The sequence below is a fragment of the Protopterus annectens genome, chromosome 2.part0 (assembly GCF_019279795.1).
Source record: "Protopterus annectens isolate FY-2018-M chromosome 2.part0, PAN1.0, whole genome shotgun sequence".
Taxonomy (NCBI): domain Eukaryota; kingdom Metazoa; phylum Chordata; order Ceratodontiformes; family Protopteridae; genus Protopterus; species Protopterus annectens.
This window is the reverse complement of record NC_056728.1, coordinates 1,273,610,208-1,273,633,479: the sequence shown is the minus strand read 5'-3', so window position 1 is coordinate 1,273,633,479 and position 23,272 is coordinate 1,273,610,208. Positions and strand designations below refer to the sequence as shown.

Below are 23,272 nucleotides of genomic sequence, written 5' to 3'. Positions count from 1 at the left end.
ATTACACAGCTTTTAAAAGCTTTTTTGCATTAAAGTAAACTGCATAAATATTTAATTATTTCTGTATTAAGATATTATTTTTATTTCAATTTCAATATTATAAACTATTATTTAATAATGCAAATTTTAGCAATTTAATATTACTATATATATATATAAGATTTTAATGTATAGTGTGTTTTTTTTATTAATATTTTTTTTATATTGTTTTATTTTCTTTTATTGTTTGATATAAAATTTGGAGATATATTAGAAATGATGTTTTTATGTATTATTATATTTATCAAATTAAGATATCTATAATGGGGTATTTTGTTTTTTTTTTAAAACCTTCTTTCAATTGATCTAATTTTACAATTAAGATTTTTTGAGTAATTTTTAAGAACTTTACTTTTTTTAGATTATAATTGTCTTTGTTAAAGATTGTGTAATTGTTAGATGAAAGCGCTTAAACTTTTTGTGGAAAGCTGTTGTGTTTAATAAAAGTGTGTGTCGTGACATATAAATTAAAATAGTGTTTGTGTGTTCTACTGGAATAGTGTTTGTGCTTCAGCTTATTTCCAACAGTTTAAGACCTAGAACCTAAAGAATATTACCACTATAAAAATAGTTTGCTGAAGAGTTTGCCATTTATATTTCTTTAATAGTCCCTTTGGTTCCAGAGATAATAACATTTGTTTGAAATGTGAGGACATCTTTTGATTCTATCAAAAGGCTTAGGCTCCGCCCACTAGAAGTTACAGTGAAAACTTCCTGAGCTCCATTGGATTCAATGAATTAAGGAAAAACACTAAACCCCAGGGAAAACTGGTACTTCATGAGCACTGAAGTAGTGAAGTTGCTGGCTAAGCCGTCTTAAAATCAGGTAAAAAGAATCATGAACTGTAATCAATCTAAACTGAGATTTCAAAGTAATCAAGTACTTATGTTTTGTTTACAAATTAATATTTCTTCATTGAAAAATCAAAATCAAAAATATTAAGTAGATGAGCCCTCTCAAGCTTCATCAGATCTAACTCCAATGTACATGGCATGCATTACTTCTATATGCTTTAACTCATAGTTAATTGTCAATTCACTCAAGCTGGGGTCATAAATGTATGCCACAGGCTGTCTGGCCAAACTAAAGTAGGATAGCTTACATCTTTCATCCCTGATCTGCACATTTACTCCTACTGGTAGCTAACAGGTTATACCTTATGCACTGTATTCCCATCCTGTATAGCTAATTCCTAATTGATACAGACACTTTATATACTGATTGTCAGTGGCTACACACATCCGTTACTGAATCAATTTACCTGTGATGCTATAAGTAGATGTCATTTACCATATTCAAAATGGACAACAAGTACTAACAAATACATGATAACTAGTCAAGTTATAACCCTTGAATATTCAGCTGTTGTAATCATAATCGCAGCTAGTGAGGACCATGCTGGGAACTGTCTAGGTGTCCCAGTCACTGGATGCAGCTACCTTGTATCCTGTATGTCAGGTAATGTACCACCTTTCCATGAAAGAATGAATATAACTGTCTAGTGATCTAGTGATATATAAACTATCTAGTGATATATCAGTAAGAAATAGTATGCCAAGAACCTTAAAAGGGCTCTGCATGTGCTAGGTCTAAAATAACAGCATTCTCTGACAGTGGCCTGAACAGGTTTAAATATGACTGACTCATATTCCAGTACGCTACCTATAATAACAAAAGATGTAATCTGCCTATACCTGAGGTAAGTACAGATTCATCTGTAGATCATTATTATAAGTACTAAGAAGAATGAGGTATCAGGTGTAGATAGAGCCACTGCCAATAATCATACATAATGAAACTGTGCAGATGTTGCAGGTTGTAAAAGTAATATAAGCTAAGTCTGTGAGGAAGGGTAAACACATATGTATGAATCCTTGTTGAAAAGAAACAATGTCAATGTGTGAAGCTGGAGCTAAATTATAGAAATATAACATATTATATATTATGTCATATATTAGTTCATGAAAGGATTAACATAACTGACAAGGCCTGATACAGTGTGAACCTCATATGAAAAGCTAGACAAAATGTTTTAAGAACAACTGCTTACCTTGTTTCCAGAAAACTTCCATTTAAACATGATGCAGAAGAAAAGGTTATGTCGATCTCTCTGTATATTTTAAAATACAAAAATAGAAATACCACAATGGTGTTAATAAAACTGAATTTCAGCAAGAAACATCTATATTCAGCCTGTAAGATGACAACATTTAAGAATAACCATATGTATTATTTCTTATTTTTACCTATTGAGAGATTTTTCTGGAAATGTCAAACTGTGTAATACTCAATGCGATTTTAGTTTAGTCAGATCATGGGCTAAAAACTTATAAAAGATTACTAAAACACTAAAATTTTACCTGCTCAAATGAAAAATATTAGTGCTTTCACACAACTTGTAGAAAGTCATATAATACTTCAAAATGAAACCACAAAAAAACAGATTAAAAATGAAGTATTTGATAAATTTACTGCTAATAACTAAATACTAAGGCCCCAATTCCAAAAGACTTCTTCTCAGTGAAAATGATCACTTACATTGAGAGCAGATGTTTTGGAATCTGATCCCTGTAGTAAGCTTGTTTATAAATAGGCCTTATACCAAAGTGAGTCACTTACACAGAGAGCAGGTCTTCTGGAATCAAGCAGACTTATACTGAGAGCAACTCTTTTGGAATCTGGCCCTAAAATGCCATGTACTTGAAGTTCAGGAAATATCTAGCAGAGAGAGACTGCCCATCCTAGGAGTGCAACACACCTCCAAGAAGTGATCTTGCTCCTTTAGTGGTTGGTGAACTGCTGATCATAGTAGCTTCATAGCATGTGTGATAATCAGGGTGATGTAAATGAAGCCAGAGAGATCTATTCCAAGTGGAAAGTGCAGCTGTCTTACAAACTTAACAAAAAAGTACATTTTCGAGTAGAGTCTCTGTTGCAGTCTTCACTTCTGCTATATTCTGTATTCAGGTAGTCCAAATGGCTGATCCAACTTCCAGCTTAAAATTCTCCAAGAGCTTCAGCTGTTGGCCTCCCACCAGGATGCACACAAGTTGATGCTATAAACGGTGGGTTTGCTGACAGCAACTTCTAATCTGTCTTGCCTTAGCCACAGACAGGTAGACAACCTTAGCACCAAAGCCCCAGTGGACCAGATGAAACAGACCTGTGTACCCCAGGTTCATCACAGTGGTCCCCAGTCTCCCTCTCCAGGAAGTAACAGAAGAGAAAAGAAAGAAGAGGAATCTGGTATGAAGGTGAATGGAAAGGTGAAGAAGGGACCGGGGAGCCATCCCAATGTACAATACAAGGAATACCTGGTCAGAATTGGGGAGGAGGTAGGAATCTGTACAGTAAAACTACTTGAACATCTAGATTTATGGTAAGTTTTTACACAATGTACTCAGTTCACTGTAGTATTCACCCTTGCACTTTACAATTTTGGGCAGATTTCCAAAGTAAGGAGAGTATGGGAGGAGGATACCAGTAATCAGGAGATGAACCCCTGCAGGATAGCAGAGGCAAATCATGCCCTGGAAGAGGTCTGTAAATTGTAGTGTTTAGAGAAACTAAGTACAGAAGTCTAGGTTGTTGCTTCAAGAATGGCCTATGTGTTAATAGCCATAAGGAAATCTGTGGTACCTGCAGGGGCTCTAGTGGAGAGGGTCCTGATATGTTCTGGAATATATTTATCAGGGTTCCTATTACATGATCGAAGTATTGAAACTTCGAACACGACAATATCGAACTTGTCTGTTCAAAGTTTCAAAACTTTGAACACTGAAAAAAAAAATAATAAAAGAAGCAACAGTAAACTAACTGATGCAAGCAAGGGGTCAATCGTCCCTGTACCCCCCCACACCCTCCGCTCTTTAAATATACCAACTCAGAGATCACACTACAGTGCAGTAAAGGGAAATAGTCCCTTTCCACACTACAGTGCAGTCTCAGAGTTGGCATATTTAAAGAGTGGGAGGGGTGTGTGTGGGCAGCCCCCCTTCTGGGGGGTGCAGGGGGGCTTGCCCCCCTGCTTGCAACAGTTAGTTTACTGTTGCAACTTTTATTTTTTATTTTTTATGTCTTCGAACTTCAGCAAGTTCAATTATATGGTTTTGACCATATAGGGTTCGAACTTGTTGAAGTTTGACAACGTAATAGGAACCCTATTTATCATAGGATGAATAACGGAAAGAAATGCAGTGACTGCAGTATGCAGTCTGGAAAAGATCTGCTTGTTTACTGTTTCCCATTTCCCTTTTATAAAAGGGGCAAACAACTGATCAGACTTCCTAAAATCTTTAGTTTTCTGAAAGAAGAAATTTCATCTCTATGCACATCTAAGAAATGAAGAGTCCTTTCTCCTCTTCTTTGTGGCTTTGGAAAGAAAACTGGCAAATTAAATGTTTGTTAAAGGATAGTTCAGAAAACACTTTAGGCATGAAGGTAGGTAGGGTTAGTACAAAGGCATACCCTATCCTGGTTAAAAAAATAGGAAGGGTTCTTTGTACATAAAAGTCTGTAGCTCAAAAATCTCTAACAAAGGTGATAGACACCCAAACACTGTCTTCTATGAGAGAAAAATGGAGGGCAGTAGAAGCAGCTACTTCAAAAGGTGTTAGGGTTATAATTATTTTTTTCCCCGTACATAGTTGAAATCCTGTGGTGAGGCAATCTCCTTTCTGAGTCTAAAATGGAGAATTTGTTTTAGGAATGGCTTAGCAGAAGGCATGGGATGTAAGGTTGGATCCATGTTTAGACTTGATGAAACAGCAGCACTGTGCACTTTGACAGCTGTATAAGAGAGGCCAGAATTGTAAAGGTCTGATAGTTACTCCCAGACTACAGCCACTTTAATTTTGTTTAGGTCAAGCTTCCTGGACAGACAGCAGAAGGAGAATCTTTTCCATTTAGCTAAGTAGAATTTTCTAGTATTTGGTTTTCTAACCTCCATCATAATTTTAAGTAAATTTTTGTAATATATGTGTCATCCAAGCTGTCAGTCTTAGAATGGCCAGGTTGGACTCTTTGAACTGAGTCTGTAGGTCTGCTTACAGAGGCAGTTATTGCCACTGCTTAGCAGAGGAAACCAGTGTTGCCTTGGCCAAAACGGTGCTATCAGAATTACTTATAGCTTTTCATCCTTTATTTTGAGTTGTACCCTGAGGATCAAGGGTATTGGAGGAAATGCATAAAGAAAAAGACCAGTAAAGAGAGAATGCATCTATTTCTGGAGTTGCTATCTTGGAGCAAGATTGTCTCAGATGTCCATTTAGATGAGAGGTGAACAGGTCTATTTGTGGAATGCCCCACATGCTGGTCTAATCCAGAGAGACATCCATGTGTAACAACTATTTGTCTTTGAAGTCTGCTAGAGGTCTGATCAACCTGCCTACCAGAATATTTCACAGAGAGGGAAAGCAGACTGCAATAAGAGTCATGCTGTCTCCAAAGCTATTTCTAGGCCTGTATAATCAGTATGCATAGCAAGTATGAAGGAGTGCCTCCTTGTTTGTTTGTGTACAACATGGCTGTGGTGTTGTTTGTCCTTACCTAAAGAACACTTTCCTTTCAGGTGAGAATCAAAGCTCTTGGTGCTAGGATGACTGCCATCATCTCTTTTACAAGTATATATATTTTTTCTCATCATGCCCTCCCAAATCACCTCACTTGAAGGGCTCTAGCATTAGCCTCCAATCTAAACCTGAGGAATCTGTAGTGAGGGCTGTTGTGGAGTCCTTTGCTTTGAGGAGGCACCCCTTGGTTCTGAGTTCACTGCTGTAGCTACCATGAAATCTCCTTCCTGATGCACAGGAATAGTGAGATGTTTTTCTGTAATGCACAGGCCTGCTGACACTATCTGCTCCTCATATACTACTGGAATTTCCTCATGCACAGTCGGACAAGTGGCACCATTAAGATGCAGGCTGCCATGTAACCCAACAAGATCTGGATCTGATAATTATCTGTTGGAGGACAAAGGTCATCCAGATGTATCCCATCTAGATGACCACGATACTTTGCCAGAGATGGTCTGCACCAGTCAACCCTGGGATTCAGGTTACTGGCTAAAGTTCTTGCCACCCCTATAGTGCCTTCTTTAGGCAAGGTTCAAAGGACAAAACCACCACCATAACAGATACAAGCATGCAAAATCTGAAGGTAATGCTACTCAATGCTAGAAGTCTAAACCTCAAAATGCACTCTCTCAAGGCACTCCTAAAAATGGAGAACATCAATATCTGTGCAGTAACTGAGATTTGGTTCAAGGCTCCAGACAGCACCCCTGCAATACCAGGCTACAACTCTTACCACACTTTTTGGCCATAAAACCAAGACCAAAACACTAAAGGTGGAGGAGTGTCCATATTCACCAAGGATATTCACACCTCCAGGCTAGTTGCCCAACGCATCTGAAATTCTTCAGGTGCAACTAACACTAGGTAAGACTGCAATCCAAATTGTAGCTTGCTACAGATCCTCCACCATGCCCCAAGATTCTCACTACACCTTTCTAAACATACTGGAAAATATTAAGATACAATTAAACACCCTAATACTGGGTGATTTCAACTACCCTGCCATTAACTGGGAAAACTACTCAGGTACCAACTCCTTTTCCCAATGGTTCTTGGAATTCATAAATTTCAACACCCTGGATCAACTAATCCATTGTCCCACCAGGGGCTCCAGTATCCTAGACCTGGTCATTACCAACATGGGAGATAGAAGCTCCACACCAGTGGTCACCCCCTCAATGGTCAGGTCTGACCATAAGCAAATCACCCTTGACATCCACATCTCACCCCCACCCCCAGTAAGGAAACCTCCTTAAAAAACTTCTCCAAAGTCAACTTCATGCTACTGAAGTCAGAAGTGACAAACTTCATGACACCCATGCAGATGGGATCTGAAAGTTCAACTGCAGAATCCTACACTAAGGCACTGTATGAGCACATCCACTCGTGCATGAATTGTGCCATCCCAAATAGAACCAAGATGGTCTCCTCCAAAAAAAAGAAGCCAATCTGGTGGTCCCCTGCTATAAACAAACTATACAACAGAAAGAAGAAACTGCTGCAGAAAAGAGGAAACTCCCAGGATGCAAAAAACTCCCTCACCAGCCTCAGTAAGAAAATGAGATCCCTCATAAAATCCTCAAAAGCTAGTTACAAAAACAAAATTGACAAAGATTCCAAAGACAACCACAAGACATTCTATAGTTATGTCAAGACTCTAAATGGCAATGCTCAGATCTGCTCTGAGCTCCAACAGAATGGAATTAAATATACTGATCCCTTGGATATTGCCAATATCCTGGCAGATAGATTTAGTGCCAACTTCACCCCCCCTCTCACTCCCTAAAGGACCCATCTGAATACCAAATGATTTCCAAATTCCGGTAAACACAGCCACACAGACAGAAACCGCACTCTCCAAGCTAAGAATACAGCATCCATGGGACCAAATGACATCCCAGGCTGTGTACTACATGAACTACAAAATGAACTGGCACCTCACCTAAGTGTCATGTTTAATCATAGCCTCACCTCAGGCTTCGTGCCCACTGAATGGCGCACAGCTACAGTTATCCCACTCCACAAGAGGGGATCCACCTTGGATCCCGGGAGCTACCATCCCATCAGTCTAATGAGCCTGATCTGCAAGGGCATGGAACGCATTATCATGGAACTTATAAACAAAGACATTGGCAACCTTCAAACACTGGACCCCACCCAGTTTGGGTTTGTGAAGGGCTGATCTTGTCTCCTGAACCCGATTGACTTCTTTGAATCAGTCCCCAGAGCTGTGGACGAGGGTAAAGCTGTCCACACAGCCTATCTGGACCTTGCCAAGGCCTTTGACACCATCCCCCACTCTGGGATCATAGATAAACTTACTAAGCTGGGCATAAATCCCTACTTCACTCGATGGGTTGCCAACTGGCTTACTGACAGAACCCAGACTGTAAAAGTAGCCGACTCCAAATCCAGCTCCATACAAGTGACAAGTGGAGTACCTCAGGGTTCAGTCCTGGGACCACTCTTGTTTGGCATCTACTTCTCGGAAGTACAGGCCAACACTAAGGGACTCTGGCTAACAAAGTTCGCAGGTGACTGCAAACTGGGAGCCATTATTGAATCCCCAAATGATGTGGATATTCTACAAAAAAGCCTTACAGAAACAGATGCCTGGTGCTAGAGCCATGGGCTTAAGCTTAATGCCAAGAAATGTATATTTATCCCCTTTGGAAAAAACATGTACCCATGAATTACCACATAGGTGGCAGTACACTAAACATCGAAAGTGTGATGAGAGACTTAGGGACACAGGTGGACAGTGGTCTCACTTTCGATAACCACATCCCCACAACAGTCAGGAAATACTTCTATGTAGCACACCTCATCACTAAGGGCTTTTTACCCAGAAAAAAGGAGTTCCTTGTCCCACTGTACTCATCCCTCATTAGACCCATTATAGAGTATAATGCCCCATTTGGTATGTACCTCACAAGACATCTGCAACAGCTGGAAAGGCCACAGAAATACCTCACTAAAAGAATCACAGGCCTAAAGCAGATGCCATATGCTGACCGTCTAAAAAAACTCCAGCTATACTCTGTGGCATATCGTCTACTCAGAGAAGATCTCTGCTTAGCATACAAGGCCATGTCAAACCCTGAGCTACTGGACATGCTCCACTTAAAGAAATCCCAATCCCTCAGAGCCACATGCTCCAGGGATCTAAACCTTTTCATCACACTGAACAAAACATGCTGGAGGGATAGGTTCCTGGAATAGACTGCCCATACATGTCAAGCAGACCGCCTCCTTGGCCCTCTTCAAAAGAACCTTGATGATTGGATGGGAGATAGGAAATTCACCCCAGGGATCATGTCAGTCACCCTGCTAGACAGGGGTCCAGAGAAGTAAATAATATCCAGGGAATTGTTATGGCTAGGCTTGTATAGGCCCTAGGGCCGATAGCCTAGTACCAACCTATGAACAGCCTAAAGTCTTCCTGGATGAAATTTCTATTTGTTGCAAAATGTATTGAAATTGTCAGACTGGCTAATATTTCATTTGGATGGAAAGTTCTGCTGAGGGTGGTGTCCATATGGGCCTCAAGAAGATCAGGTTCTCTGACAGAGTCAGGTTTGACTTAGCTTTATTAATGATGAAGTCAAGATTCCTGAAACAATTCAGTGTGAATTCCAAAGCTTTGAGCATCCCCTTCATTGACTTTGGTAGAATGGGGAAATCATCTAGATGGGGTAAAGCTGGATGACCTTTGTCCTCCAACAGACAATTACAAGATCCAGATACTCTTTGAAGATTGTGGGTGCAGTAGACAAGACAACGAGCAAGAATGGAAACTGAAAATGTTTCCCACTGCTGCAAATCTGAGGAATGCTCTGTGAGTTTTGGCAATGGGATGTAAAGGTAGGCATCTTTTAGATCCAGAGTGACCTTAAGAGCCTGATCTGGGATAACTGCAGAGTTGGCATTTTGAATTTTGGTACTTTGAGAAACTTGTTTAGGTACCACTGATCTCATATCAGTCTCCATGTGCCTTCTTTCCCTGGAACAAGTAAGAGACTTGAGTAAAAGTCACATCCTTCCTCTCCATTTGGGACCTTTTATGGCCCTAGACTGTACCTTCTCTTGTAGAACTGCACAGATTAGGTGCACCTGGTATTTTGGGATGGCTGCAATGCCCCTATCTTTTAGACAGCTAAAATGCCCCTGCCTTTTGGGATAGCTGGAATGCCCCTGCCTTTTGAAATCTCTTGGAACTGCAACTTTTTAACTTTTTCTTGGAATGCCTAAGACTCACTGACCTTAGGTGATGCCTTCATAGTTTCTTACAAAGAAGGCTACTCATCTGATGCATTTTTAAAGGGAGGAAAGCTCGATGGCAGAAAAGGTCTGGTTTGGGTTTTGCTTGTCATTCTATCTCTTGTTTTTCCCCTTTTTCCCTTTGCAGACATGCTACTTTCATGCTTGAGATATAAAGGCCATGTCTTTGCTGGGTACATTCCTGCTGGACTTAGTAGCTTGAGATTGAAAAAGCTGTCCCAAACTGTATAGTCATACTCTTTCATCCAAGTTCTTGACAACTTCTTGAGCAGTGTGGTTAAAAAATGAGATTTTTATCTAGTGGTGTGTTTTTGAGCTCCATCTTAACATGGTTTGGAGGGGGCATTGTCCTCAACTAGGCATTGCTTTTGATAACAGATCTTGTAATTGCTGCATCATGGCAATATTTTTGGAGTGCATGGCAATATGAGAAGAAAGGTTATATTGATCAAATTTCTGGGGTGTACAGGGATAAAGGTCTGACCAAAGACCAGGTGACCAGGGTTTGACTAATAGCTCAGGCGACTGATGAAGGCTCAGGATAGTATGGTCTTACCTATCCTGGGTGAGACGGCTTCCATTAGTGATGATCCCTAAGGGGAGGCCTGGTCCAAAGAGGGAAGTTTCCCTTAGACATAGTCGATGAGCACAGGGGTGGAGTGGGGCATACAAAAAAACCTGGAGGGAAGCAAAGATGCAATAGTCCCCAGGATGTCCTTAGAAACCATGACAGGCCCCAGAAATACCTGAGTAACTCAGGTGGAGTAGGAGATTAGCTAGCTGACCTGGTGTGGACATGGGGCGCTGGGGAGCTGGGCCAGTGTGATGAAGTATGAAGGAAGAAAAAAACAATCTACTGTTTCAGATCCTTATCCTGTATTTTCTTCTGCCCTAGCCCTTATCTTTTGCAACAGGGATTGTTGGTAAGAAAGCATAACACACTGGCATTTCAAGACTCTGAATGAGAGGATTTAAAAAGTTCACAATCTTTTCCCAAATCTGTTGAGTTTTCCACTCTTCCTATCATTGGGATAGGGTCCCTGGATGGAGTAAGGGTCCTTTCTTGCAGGAGTCCAAGGACAACACAGATAGATCAGGAAAACTGGTTTTGTACAGGAGAATGTAGTAATAATTGGCCCACTACAAGGGGCCACGTTTCCTTGGAATAGGAGGAAGAAAGTCTGGTTCTGTGTGTGCATTTGTAAAAACATCTTCAATGATGTCGAACACTGGAGGGATGACTAAATGTCTGGGTTAAGGTTGGCCATGTGGACTCTATACTTAAGCTGGGATTCAGAGTATTCCTTTTTCTCTCACTAGAAAACGTCCGACTCCAAAGGAGAAAGGAGAAAAATGTTCTGTGGAGGTGAAGCAGAGGAAGGAGAGTCCTTGGTGCCTGAATCATCGATATAAGCAACAGGAATCTGGCTTACATAAGTCAGCTCCTTTGCTGCTGAGTCACAGGAGTCAGAATCTTTACGAAGAGGTCCTACTTTTTTCTTTTTAGGAGGAGACTCAAACACCTCTGCAATTCCAGTGTTTGGCCTTTTTTGTTTCAAGGGAGACAGACCCACCTTAGCTGATTCAGCTAAAGTATCAGTAGAAACACAGGAAGTGTAGGGGACTGAACCACTGCCAGACCTATATTGGTGGGCACTAGTTTGGTCTTCAGCGCATTGTGGTATTGGAAACTGTCGCCTTGGAGGTGTCTGCTCATGGTTGGGGTACTGAAACCTCAGTGCAATTTCCCTGGACCTCCTCAAGGACAAGAACTCTAAGGAACTCAACTTTCTCTTCAGAAATAAGTATATGAGCCTCTGAAGCCAAATTACCCTTAGTCTTGGGATTTACACCAGAAACTTTGGTTCAGAAGGACATGCGAGATGCCAGTGACATGGTGGCCTGCAGAGTGGTCACACTAGAGAGGTCTTGGCTGAGATGGACCCTAAGGTAGAGAGTTGCAAAAGCATCTCATATACCCATAGTTTTCAGATATAGCAACCTGGACCTGGAGTAATCCAACGTGATGCACTTAGCCATCCAATGTTTTCTCTGTGTTTCTTATCACAGTGCATCTTTTTTGATGGAAGTTTCATGGAGACCTTGGGTGATGCCACTGGCAGCAGAAAACCAGGCATGTGGCTCTTTCTTCATTGTGAACCTTTGAAAATACATTCTGTCAGATGTCTTCATGGTGAAATAGGCAAAATGCAGACAGAAGTCCTTATAAGGCCCTGGGCTAAGATAAAACAATCACCTGTTGTGAATGTCTTTGTGGGTATACTGTTTCCTGCACATCTTGCAATTATTCAGTTCAACCACAAATTCAGAATCAGAACTAGACTCAGTATCAGACATTCAGCTAGGTTAATAGCAACAAAAGGATAAAAACCCCCCTTTGGGGTGCTTATCTGGTTCTTAGAAAGAGGTCAATTGGTAGATTCAGAGCACTGCAAAAACATATGGCTATGCACAACTGCATGACAAGAAGGATACAAAGATGGCATTGGCAGACATACCTTTATTATTACCGGTATCCTTGCATCCTGTTGGGAAGGATATACCAAAATAGAGGACTACAACAGTGAGTGCCATGATGAAAATCACCAGTTATCCTGAAATACGTTAATAAAGTAAGTGTAATTCATCAATGTGCTCTCAATGAATTGTGTTGCTGTTTGCTGTAGCCATTTTGAACATTCTGAAAACTGAACATATAGGCACAACATGGCTTGGCATCAGGTTTGGTCATAAGTAAGGGACATTTGGATAGTACAGACTCAGTAAGAACATTATCATAGTTCAGTGTTCTAAGAGTACCTAGAAGCACAAAGCAATGATTTCTAAAAAAACGCCGGAGCAGTAATCAGCCTATCATGTTCTACTTTGTTTTTGTTGCAGAATAAGCTTTTGTCTTATTTTGATATACAGAGCCACACTTGGGTGTACACTGCAGCATACAGAAGCATTTTTTTATTTGTAAAGAATAAAATGAAATTAATAGCTAAATGGCTGTCTGACAGAACCCATGCTTTTAGAGTTGCAGCTGCCACTTCTGAAAGCAAAAAAGATTACCAGTGGTGTTCCATATGGCTCAGATTTGGACCCTCTCCTACTTGGCATATATTTCACTGACCTTCAGGCCAGTATTCCTGGTCTACAGTTAAATAAGTTTACAGATGACTGTTAACTGGGTGTTGTTATTCGATCTTCAACTGACTCACAATTTCTCCAACATGGGCTTGATCATGTCAACAACTGATACAAGGACAATAGTCTCAAATTAAATGTAATATAGTTCAGTTTGGTAAACAAAACAGTTTTGCTTACCATATAGGAGAGGCACTCCTTCAGACCCTGTTGTAAAGGATCTAGGCACTCTTGTGCATGGCATTGTCCTGCATGCGGTAGCTATTTGCTCAGTGTGTTTTTTGTAATCTTTATAATATATCTTTACCATCTCAAAAGTGCTTACTCCTCTCTGTACTCTTCTTTTCTAGACCTAACACCACTCTTAAGTATTCAACTGCGGTACCACCTTTAACATTCTTGGAAGAAAAGCACAGTCCGGGTCTGAACTGTCTGCAAACAGCTACAGTTAACTTTGAGTATATGTCTACCTGTTTGAGCCAGTATATTCATTTTCCCCTGGAGAGCACTCTGCTTTGGTTGTAAGCAGCACCCCCCCCCCACCACACACACACACACACACACACACACACACACACACACACACACCTTCCACTTTCTCTTATTCCCTTCTGTTAGCAAATAGTATCCATAACTGATCAATACTGTGTGTTTGTAAATTTAAACTATGACCACAGTAGCCTACTGATACAAGGTTATCCTGTTTTTCCACATGAGAAACTAAGAAATGACTTACAGTTTCAGAGCAGTCCTTGGTCAATTGTGATTGTTTCTTAACACATACTTGTCTTTGCTTTGTGATTGTTTCCAGCCCCTCATACGAGCAACTAACAGGGCCTCTACCCGCTTCGCTCCCCACCCTGCCCCCTATTCCCTCCCGCCCCCCAGTGGTCCCACCTTTATTGCACTCAAACCCCTCCCATCTTTCTAATAGCCAACCACAGCACTAACCCAACACTACCTCCTCCATCTTCCCACTACTATCACACCTCCTCAACTAACATGTACAAGCATACCTTTCCTATGCTCACCGCATGCACTCTCCTTGCATATCTTACATCCTACCAAAGCTCCATCATTCCCCCACTCAACCACTACCACTGTACTACTACTCACACCACCACTCATGTCTCACCCACACTCAGCTCCCCTCCCACCAGCTCAAGAACCATCCCTATGCACCCCCCACATATTCTACCAACTATATTACTCAAACATAAAGCATTCCTACAACTTAACATAGTAACCCTCCCACCATACCTACTACCCACAGAGCACAATCATAAAGTTTCCCTTATAAACAAACATATTCAAAAACTGAGAAAACTAATAATCTCATGCTTATCAAAACTAGTCCTAAGTGGAGACATCCACCCCAACCCTGGCCCTACCATCTCCAACCCCAATCTTCATAATCAGACTAGAAACCACAACTTCTCCTATATTACAGCCAATAGAAAGCCAAGTGACTTCCTTCTACTATGCCTAAATATTAGAAGTATATCCAACAAAGTCCATGAACTCCATGCCACCATAGACTTGTACTCCCCAGATATAGTCATCCTGACAGAAACCTGGCTAAAACCTCACATTACCAGAGAGCAAATACTCCCTACAGGTTACGGCATACTAAGAGTAGACCGGCTAAACAAAAAAGGAGGTGGTGTAGCTATAATATTTAAACAGCATCTAAACATCCAGATCTTAAAATCATCAGCTCCACAAATAGGCAAAGAAGAAATAATATATACCAACCTCAAAATTAACCAAAACAAAACCATAATTGGATGCTACTTCCCACCTGGCCAAAACATCCCTTCCCTAGAAAAACCTCCTCAGCTGGTCTACCCCACCATCTCCCCCAAGAAACTATCATCTTAGGTGATTTCAATATTGACTGGCAATCCTGTTCTGGCAACAATCCAACCCATCATGTACACCTTCATGGCCTCACTCAACTAGTCCAGTCACCAACCAGGATAAATAAAAACTCCACCAAGCACTTTACCCTGGATTGGATACTAGTCAGTAAGAGCCCCCAGTCATATAGAACAGGCTGCTTATCAGATAGCCTCAGTGATCACTCCCCAACATTCCTACTCAAAAAATACCTATACCAAGCTAAACCTGTCATCTACCGTCGAATACGTAAAAAAACAAACTTTAACCCACTCACATTCATCTCATCCCTCAAAGAATGTAACTGGCATCCTCTAAAGTACCTCAGTCTAGATGATGCAGTTGAATTTTTTAATACTACCTTCCTCAACATCCTTAATTACCATTCCCCCATAAGATTCTCCAGAACCAAAGCACAACCCTCCCCATGGCTACAGAAAACCACTAAGTCAGAAATGGAAAACAGGGATAAAGCCTGGGAGCACTGGCGCAAAACCAAAATCCCCCTCAGCTAGACAGAAATTTCTAGAACTACGCAATAGAGTCAAAAAGCTAATAAAACAGGACAAATCCCAATACTACCAGTCTGCCCTAGACTCCTCACAACACAGCCCCAAACAATTCTGGTCCTCCATAAACTCCATCCTCCACCCAGGTAAAGTCAGTACCCCTCCTCCTAACATCCCTCACTCCTCAGAAAATATTGCTACCTCATTCAACACACACTTCACTCAAACCATACTATCACTAGCTAAACAACACAACCCCCCTCCCCTCCAACCCACACCTTCAACTAGTAATCTCCCCACTGCCTTCTCTTTTTCTCCTGTACCTACCTCCAACATAAAAAAACTCTTAACTAAACTTAAACCCACCAAATTAGCAGCAGACAGCCTCCCAAGTGAATACCTACAAATCGCAGCTGATGCTCTGGCCTACCCAGTATCCATCGTGATTAACCGATCTCTGTCAGAAAGTTACGTTCACACACTGTGGAAAGTATCACATATAATTCTCCTCCACAAAGGCGGACCCTCCACAGAACTAACCAATTACTGCCCCATAGCTATTCTCTCTCCACTCTTCAAAATACTAGAGAGATGCATACACTCTCAGGTCTCAGACTACCTCCTTACTAACAACCTCCTTTCCAGTACTCAGCATGGTTTCCGACCAAACCATAGCACCACCACTGCCTTACTCTCCTTTACTAACACTATCCTTCAGCATAAAAACAATGGCTATCTCTCCTCTGCTACTTTCCTAGACCTATCTAAAGCATTTGACATGGTCCCACACAAACAACTTATCTCTGTCCTCAATAACCTATCCTTCTCACAATTGGTCACCAACTGGTTTCAGAGTTACCTGTCTGTCTGCCAACAATCCGTTGTATGGCAGAATGACATATCTCCCCAACTACCTGTCTCCATAGGGGTTCCCCAAGGATCCATCCTTGGACCCCTACTCTTCTCTGTTTACACCAATAATCTAGCCTCTGCCACCAAACATGGCACACTCATACAATACGCAGATGACTCGACCATCATCTGCTCAGCCCAGTCCCTACCAAAACTGCAAAAAGTCACAAAGGAAGCCTTTTCCTCTGTTGAAACATGGTTATCCGATGCCCAATTAATACTCAACCCAAACAAAACTAAACTACTCATCTTCCAACCCACCAAACATTCTCAAAACAACTCTCACTTTAACATCACGGCAAAAGACAACACCACTATATACCCAACTGAACACACCAAATTGCTAGGAGTGGAAATAGACAATAAACTAAAATTTGACATTCACATATCCATGACTATAAAAAAAGTCCACAAAAACTAGGAGCGTTATACAGAAATAAGCAATTTCTCACCAAAGCAGCAAAGATTTCAATAGCAAATTCCCACCTTATCTCTACCCTACTTTATGCCTCTCCAATATATACCAACCTAAGGCAATGTGATCTAAACAAGCTAGAGACCTGCTACAACAAAATCGCCAAATTCACCACAGGGGCATCCTACCGTAGTCACCACTGTCTCTCACTTGCTGAACTGGGCTGGCTTGAACTCCCTCACCTCCTTCAATGGTATCAACTCTCACTCGCCCACAAACTAGTAAACCATCCACTAAATGTCCCATCCCTCCAGAATCTACTCCAACCCTATCGCACCACCAGACCACTAAGAACCAGCAGCAAAAATCACTTGCAGATCACTAAAGCCAATATCTCTGCTGGTGAAGCACTATTCTCTTGCGCCATAGCCAAATTATGGAACTCACTCCCACCCACAATTACCTCCATACCATCATGCACCCACTTCAAAACTTTACTAAAAGTGCAACTAAAAACATGCTGGCTATGCCCTTGCAACTCCCACTCTAATATCATCCACCCCATCCAACCACTACCTTTCTTTCCACTCCACTAACTACCTTGATTATAGCAAGCTCAGATGCTCATAAGCCAGTACTTATTATACAGCACGAACTTCTTCTTCTTGTAACATTTGTTAATGTCTGGTATGCACTTCACAGATAAAGATTCTAGTTGTCTACTGATGTACTATGTTCTTCATCTGTAAATATGTTGTAAGTAATTGCTATGTAAATTGTTAATCACTATGTAATCCAATGTAAATACTGTCTGTTTATTTTAACTGTGGAGCTTTTCTCCCCGGGCCTCCGCTGAAAATGGACCTACGTCCAGTCGGACACTCCCGGTCAACAAATTTAAATAAATAAATAAATAAAAATAAATTGTTGATAATGTCTTATAATTTTCCCATTATATCTCCACAGTAGTTCAAAAAACTTCTATATGGCTCATCTAATTTCTAAAGGCACTTTCATTAGATCCAGAGAAGTCATAATTACCATTTAATCATATCTCAGCAGACCCATTATTGAATATACTGCACCTTTTGTCATATATTTGTCTAAACACATCACACAACTTGAGCAACTTCAGAGATTCATAACCAAGATGATCAGTGGCCTCCAAAATCTTAGTTATCATGAGAGACAAGCAGCCTTTTCTCTGTACTCAGTCTCTTACTTTCTGTGGAGATCTGAATCTAGTCTTTGAAGCCATTAAAGAGCCAACTCTAATTGACATTCTACTAATTTGCAGAACAAATGGTACATCAAATACTTGGCTAAAGAAACTAAACCTTTATCAGCAGATAAATAAGACACAGTGTGATGGATTCATATCCCAACGTATCCCTCAACTCTGGAACAAACTTCCAGTACATGTCAAGAGAGTGACACTCTTGCCACCTTCAAGATAAACCTAAATAATTGGATGGTCAACCTCATATTATCTTTTCTTGCCCTCCCAGAGGCTAGAGGGAATACTAGAATAAACATTTTTGTCAGGGTTTGAAACGGTCTGCAGAATTATTGCCTAGTACTTATCTATAAACCTGTAAATCCAGTTTACCATTCTGTCTCTGCTGTACCTGTTTTAATGATTTGGCCCTTGGTCTTGCAAATCACAGTGAACCAGGGTAACCTCATCTAGGTGACCAAAGGTTAACTCTGAAAACCTTCCACTCTAGAAGTTTAAGTGCTAGACCCTAAAATGCTCCAAACAGTTTTAGCACTAACACTTTATCAGTAACAAGAATTACTTCAAGAGCGATTCTTTTACAGAGCTTGTGGAATGCTGCCTTTATTTGCCTATAAAGTGAGGCACATGCTTACCCAGTCTAAAACCTGCATCACTATCCCAAAGGGAATAATTCCTAGCTTTAGCCATGGCGTCATTTATGTCCTGCATTCTTTAAAATGTGTTACACTTATCGATACGTCATGTAATCTGCAAAAATGCTGCTTTGATTTAAATATATACCGCCTCACACAAATCCGTTTCCCTCCTCCATGAAGCTTGTGGCCCTGTAGTATTTTACTTACATGAACAGAGAAGGGATGGCCAAGGGTGGGAGCAGCAAAATGAAGGAGGAGCTGGATAAAGGTAATATAAAGGGAGCTCATAGTTAGCTCAGCATGTTTTTGCAGCAGCATCCCTGGGGCATTTAAGATAAAAATGTTACAGGATAATAAGCAGCTTTAGCAAAGGTACGTGGCAAGAAGGAGATCCAGGCCTGGGCATTGCCTTCTTGGCAAGGAAAAGTTTGGATTTGGTTGCCAGATCTGGCAAGGAAATTTTGGGATTTTATGGTGGTTTTACTGGGGCAATAACATAGGGCTGGCCCTCTCTTACCAGTGTGATAGGAATATAGGGGGTTGTCTCATTGAGAATCATGGATCTAGAGAAGCCATGCTCTGAGAACATAGCAGTTCTGGAATCAGGGAGCAGCAGTCTCTCTCACCAGGCAAAAGTCCCTAATTAGTAGTATAAATGACAATTTCCTGATTATCAAATGTCATAGAGGCTGCCAGGTTCCCACATGAAAGTCTGGTCTTGAAACAGGGCTGGAAAACTAATACTTTACTTTGAATGAAGTACAACATGGATGGCCAGGCTTAGGAGTAGGGCTACAAAGAAATATTCTGCATTATGTTGAGTAACAGCATCATGTTTACTATAGAAAAAAGATATCTTAAAAACAAAATTTAATATATTAAACAGCATTTCATCAGGTATCAAAACATAACAGTTCATCTTTCAATGTTATTATACTAAGCTAATCAAAATAAACAATATTTTTCCCTCACAATGATGTGATGACTATTATAACACAAATATGAATTTGAAATACATTATAAAATATAATTACCTCTTTCTTTTATTTTTTTTCTTGTCACAGGGGCTAGTAATCCATTTTTGCACTGTTGTATCATTTAATATAGCAATCCTTTTGCCCGTACTGTTTGCAAACTGGCCTTCAGAAATACTGCAATTCTGTTAAATAAACACATATGACTTCAAAATGAGACATACAGGTAAAATAATCCCTCTACTTGAATGCACTATTTCCATCTGTCAAAATACGTTTGCAGTCAGCAGTATTCAAACGCTACAAGGAGCATTTTCTAAGTTAAAATATTTTAACATATCCAATGGAAACATCTGATAATTTAACCTTATCTTGTCTTTTATGGAGTTAAAACTTGTACAAAACAATATTTAAATGTCTTTAGTTTAACAGTATATCACCCCAATACTGCTTTGCTTTTATGTTTAACTGCTTGTCTGCTTTGATTTTCATTTGCATGAATAGAACATATACATTTCACATTAACCATATTGCAGGAAAGCAGTGATACTTTGTGTATGAAACTTGAGAGGTCACTTCCATTGAATGATGATTTTGCAGAATTCCTATGGTATGAATAATAAATATATAAACACTTCAGGAAAATACAGAAAGAAAACTGACACAAGAAACCCAGGACTTTAATAGAATATCATTAAAACAAGAAACAGATAAAATGGGATGAAGAAATTATGCAACTTGTAGAATAATGTATAATGGTATAAAGAAAATATACACAGAGCAAGATATGTATAAGCTTAGTATATGAGAAACCTTGCTGTGTATTAACTTTATTCAGTCAAAGACATACCTGCTCTGTGATTGAAAGTCTCAGTGAAATAGTCTGTTTAGTCTAATGACCCCTTACTAAGTTGGCCACTGTCCCCTTTTTATTGACTAGCAGACTATACTACATATGCCAGTTATTTAGTCTCAGTAGTAAATGACAGAAAACCTGTTTTTCTTTGCATCTCTCTGTTAATTGTTTTTTTACTAGCTATAAACTGATTGCTCTCAGTTATAATTTGACCTGAGGTTGGGAAGTCAGTACGCACAGCTTCGCTGTCCTACTCAATCCTCTATTCTCACCCACCCCCTGTTACTCTAATATTATACGTCCTACATATATATTTCACTTGAGGCTCTTGTTCCAAAACCCTCACAAAATGACCTTACTACTTCCATACATATATGTCTGTTTCTTGCTTCTTACTTCTCTATCTCCATTTAATTTGTAGCCCCATTCCCAACTATCTTTCTCCCTCCCTTACTGCTTTGTAGTATACCAATTTATAATTACAACCCTCCCTAATAGTGCCTAACTATTCCACATTGTGTCTTTTTCTTTTTCCAAATAAACCCTCATTTCTTCTTATTTTGACTACCCATTATACTCCAGCCTTTCATGTAATAACTTTAGACTTGTGGCAATCTTATCTTCCCTTGCCAAAATACTTGAAAAATGTATTCAAAAATAATTGCTGGACTATCTCCTGCAGGAAGAACTCCTATCCCCTACACAACACAGCTTCCATCCTTCCCATAGTACTAGCACTGCCCTTCTAACCTATATAGATACTGTCAATAAAGCTAGAGATAATGACAAACTAGTCTATTCCTTATTTCTAGACTTGTCTAAAGCCTTCAATGCAGTTTGTCACAGCATATTTCTACTTCAAATGTCCTCACTAGGTCTCTCCCAGCCCTCCCTACTGCATTTCAAAAGGTACATGTCCAATAGGTGTCAGTCAGTAAAATGGCACTCCATGCTCTCTCCTTATCTCCCAGTCACTACCAGTGTATCACAAGGCTCCATCCTTGGTCCCCACTTCTTTGACATTTTCACCAACACCCTCTATACATACACACAACATGCCACACTAATTAATACAATACACAGATGATTCCACTCTCATTTGTACATCTGACAACATGGTACATCTCCAAAAAATTCCTCAGGAAGCTTTATCAGCCACTGAAATATGGCTTCATAACTCTCAACTCATGCTCAACCCAAAAAAGACCAAACTACTACTTTTTCCCCAAATCCCTCTGTCATAAAAAAAATAAAATTTAAAATCCTCTCTCTTGATAATACAACCATGGAAATCACTTCTCATAGCAAATTATGAGGGGTGATAATGGATGATAATCTTACATTTGACCTGCATATACAAAATTGCATAAGAAAAAAGTCATCAAAACAGGATTCTTTACAAAGCCAAAACCTTTCTCACCAGTTCAACTAATACTACACTTGTCACTACTTATCTCCTCCCCACATTACTTTATGGCACCCCAATCCTAACTAACCTCCAGGATTCACAAAAATTTAAACTTGAATAATGCTATAACAAAGTTGCTAAATTTGCAGTAAATACCCCTTTCACAACCCACCACTGTATAGCACTGAAAAGCCTAAATTGGTTCGAACTATTGACCAACATATATACAGTTTCTTACCACCTGTAAAATTATCCAGCATCTGTCTGCCCGTCCAGCACTAAAAACTATTCTACACAACTATGTTCACAAATAGTCATTGCAATCCAGTAACCAAAAACTCCTGTCTGTCTACAAGCCTACCAAATCTGCTGGGCAATGACTGTACTCAAAAAAAGATTGCTAAGCCCTGGAACTCCTTACTTGTATCCATCAGGTCAATACCCTCCCTCCCATCTTTCAAAACCACTCTGAAAGACTTACTAAATAAAATCTGGCTCTGTTCTTGTTCAAAACCAGGATAAACTATATCCCTAAATGTGAACAAGTATATTTTCATTTCATATACCTCTGTACTCTCCCTTCTTCACTTACTTCCTTACTTCTATCAAATTCTCATTCCTGACTTTCTCTCTAAACAGATCATAAACCTGTTTTCCCTCATTTCATATTCCAGTTCCTGTTTGTATTAGCCTAACTACCTTTAACTTCTCTACAAACTGTTTAAAATTTCTCTAAATATTAAATGATTGTCATATAACTTGTATCTATTCTTAATCAATGTTTTTATACAATGTCTAATTTGTTACAATTATTTAAATTGCAGATGTTTTTGTTTTATTTTTGAAGATTGTAAAATTATCATTCTTAAAACGTTTTGTAATAATGTGGAGCTTTCTCCCCGGGCCTCCTCTGAAATTGGGCTTTCACCTGTCTACTCAGTTTGACTTTCCTGGTAATCAAATGTCAATAAATAAGTAAGTAAGTAAATAAATGAATATGGAAGGGGGAGATAAGGGGGTTAGAGGTAGAAGCACTCCCACTACTCAAATGGTAAGAAGGTAAAACAACAGTGATGCATTTGGTGTTAGGTTAACTGACCTGAGAAGAGTCAGTTACATTTGGCGTGTTGGAGAATGTTTGATTTAGTTAGGTACGGATTTCAGAGTATGAAATAATGTCTCTGAGATGAGGAGGAAGTAATTCTCTGAGTTTCGGTTCAAAGGTAGAGAAGCTGTCATTAGTACAATGCAGATTGGTTTGGGGGATCTACATGGGCTTAATGTCTAAGACTGAAGGGATTTTCAAAGAGAGTTTGACAGCTAAGACAGAATGTACTTGTTTGTAAGAGTTTGAATAACCATCAGTCAAGTAAAAGGACA

At 39.9% G+C, this 23,272-nt stretch overlaps 1 protein-coding gene across 4 annotated transcripts in view; it reads right to left on the bottom strand.

Annotated features, from left to right (window-relative positions):
* LOC122793445 (probable E3 ubiquitin-protein ligase HERC4) overlaps positions 1-23,272 on the bottom strand; it is a 1,684,714-nt gene that overhangs the window by 410,023 nt on the left and 1,251,419 nt on the right. For all 4 annotated transcript variants that reach the window (XM_044061446.1, XM_044061448.1, XM_044061445.1 and 1 more), the window contains 2 exons: positions 19,689-19,813; positions 2,091-2,150 (listed from right to left, as the gene is read on the bottom strand). In XM_044061446.1, coding sequence (XP_043917381.1) covers positions 2,091-2,150; positions 19,689-19,813 — 185 coding nt within the window. The remainder of the gene's footprint in view (positions 1-2,090; positions 2,151-19,688; positions 19,814-23,272) is intronic.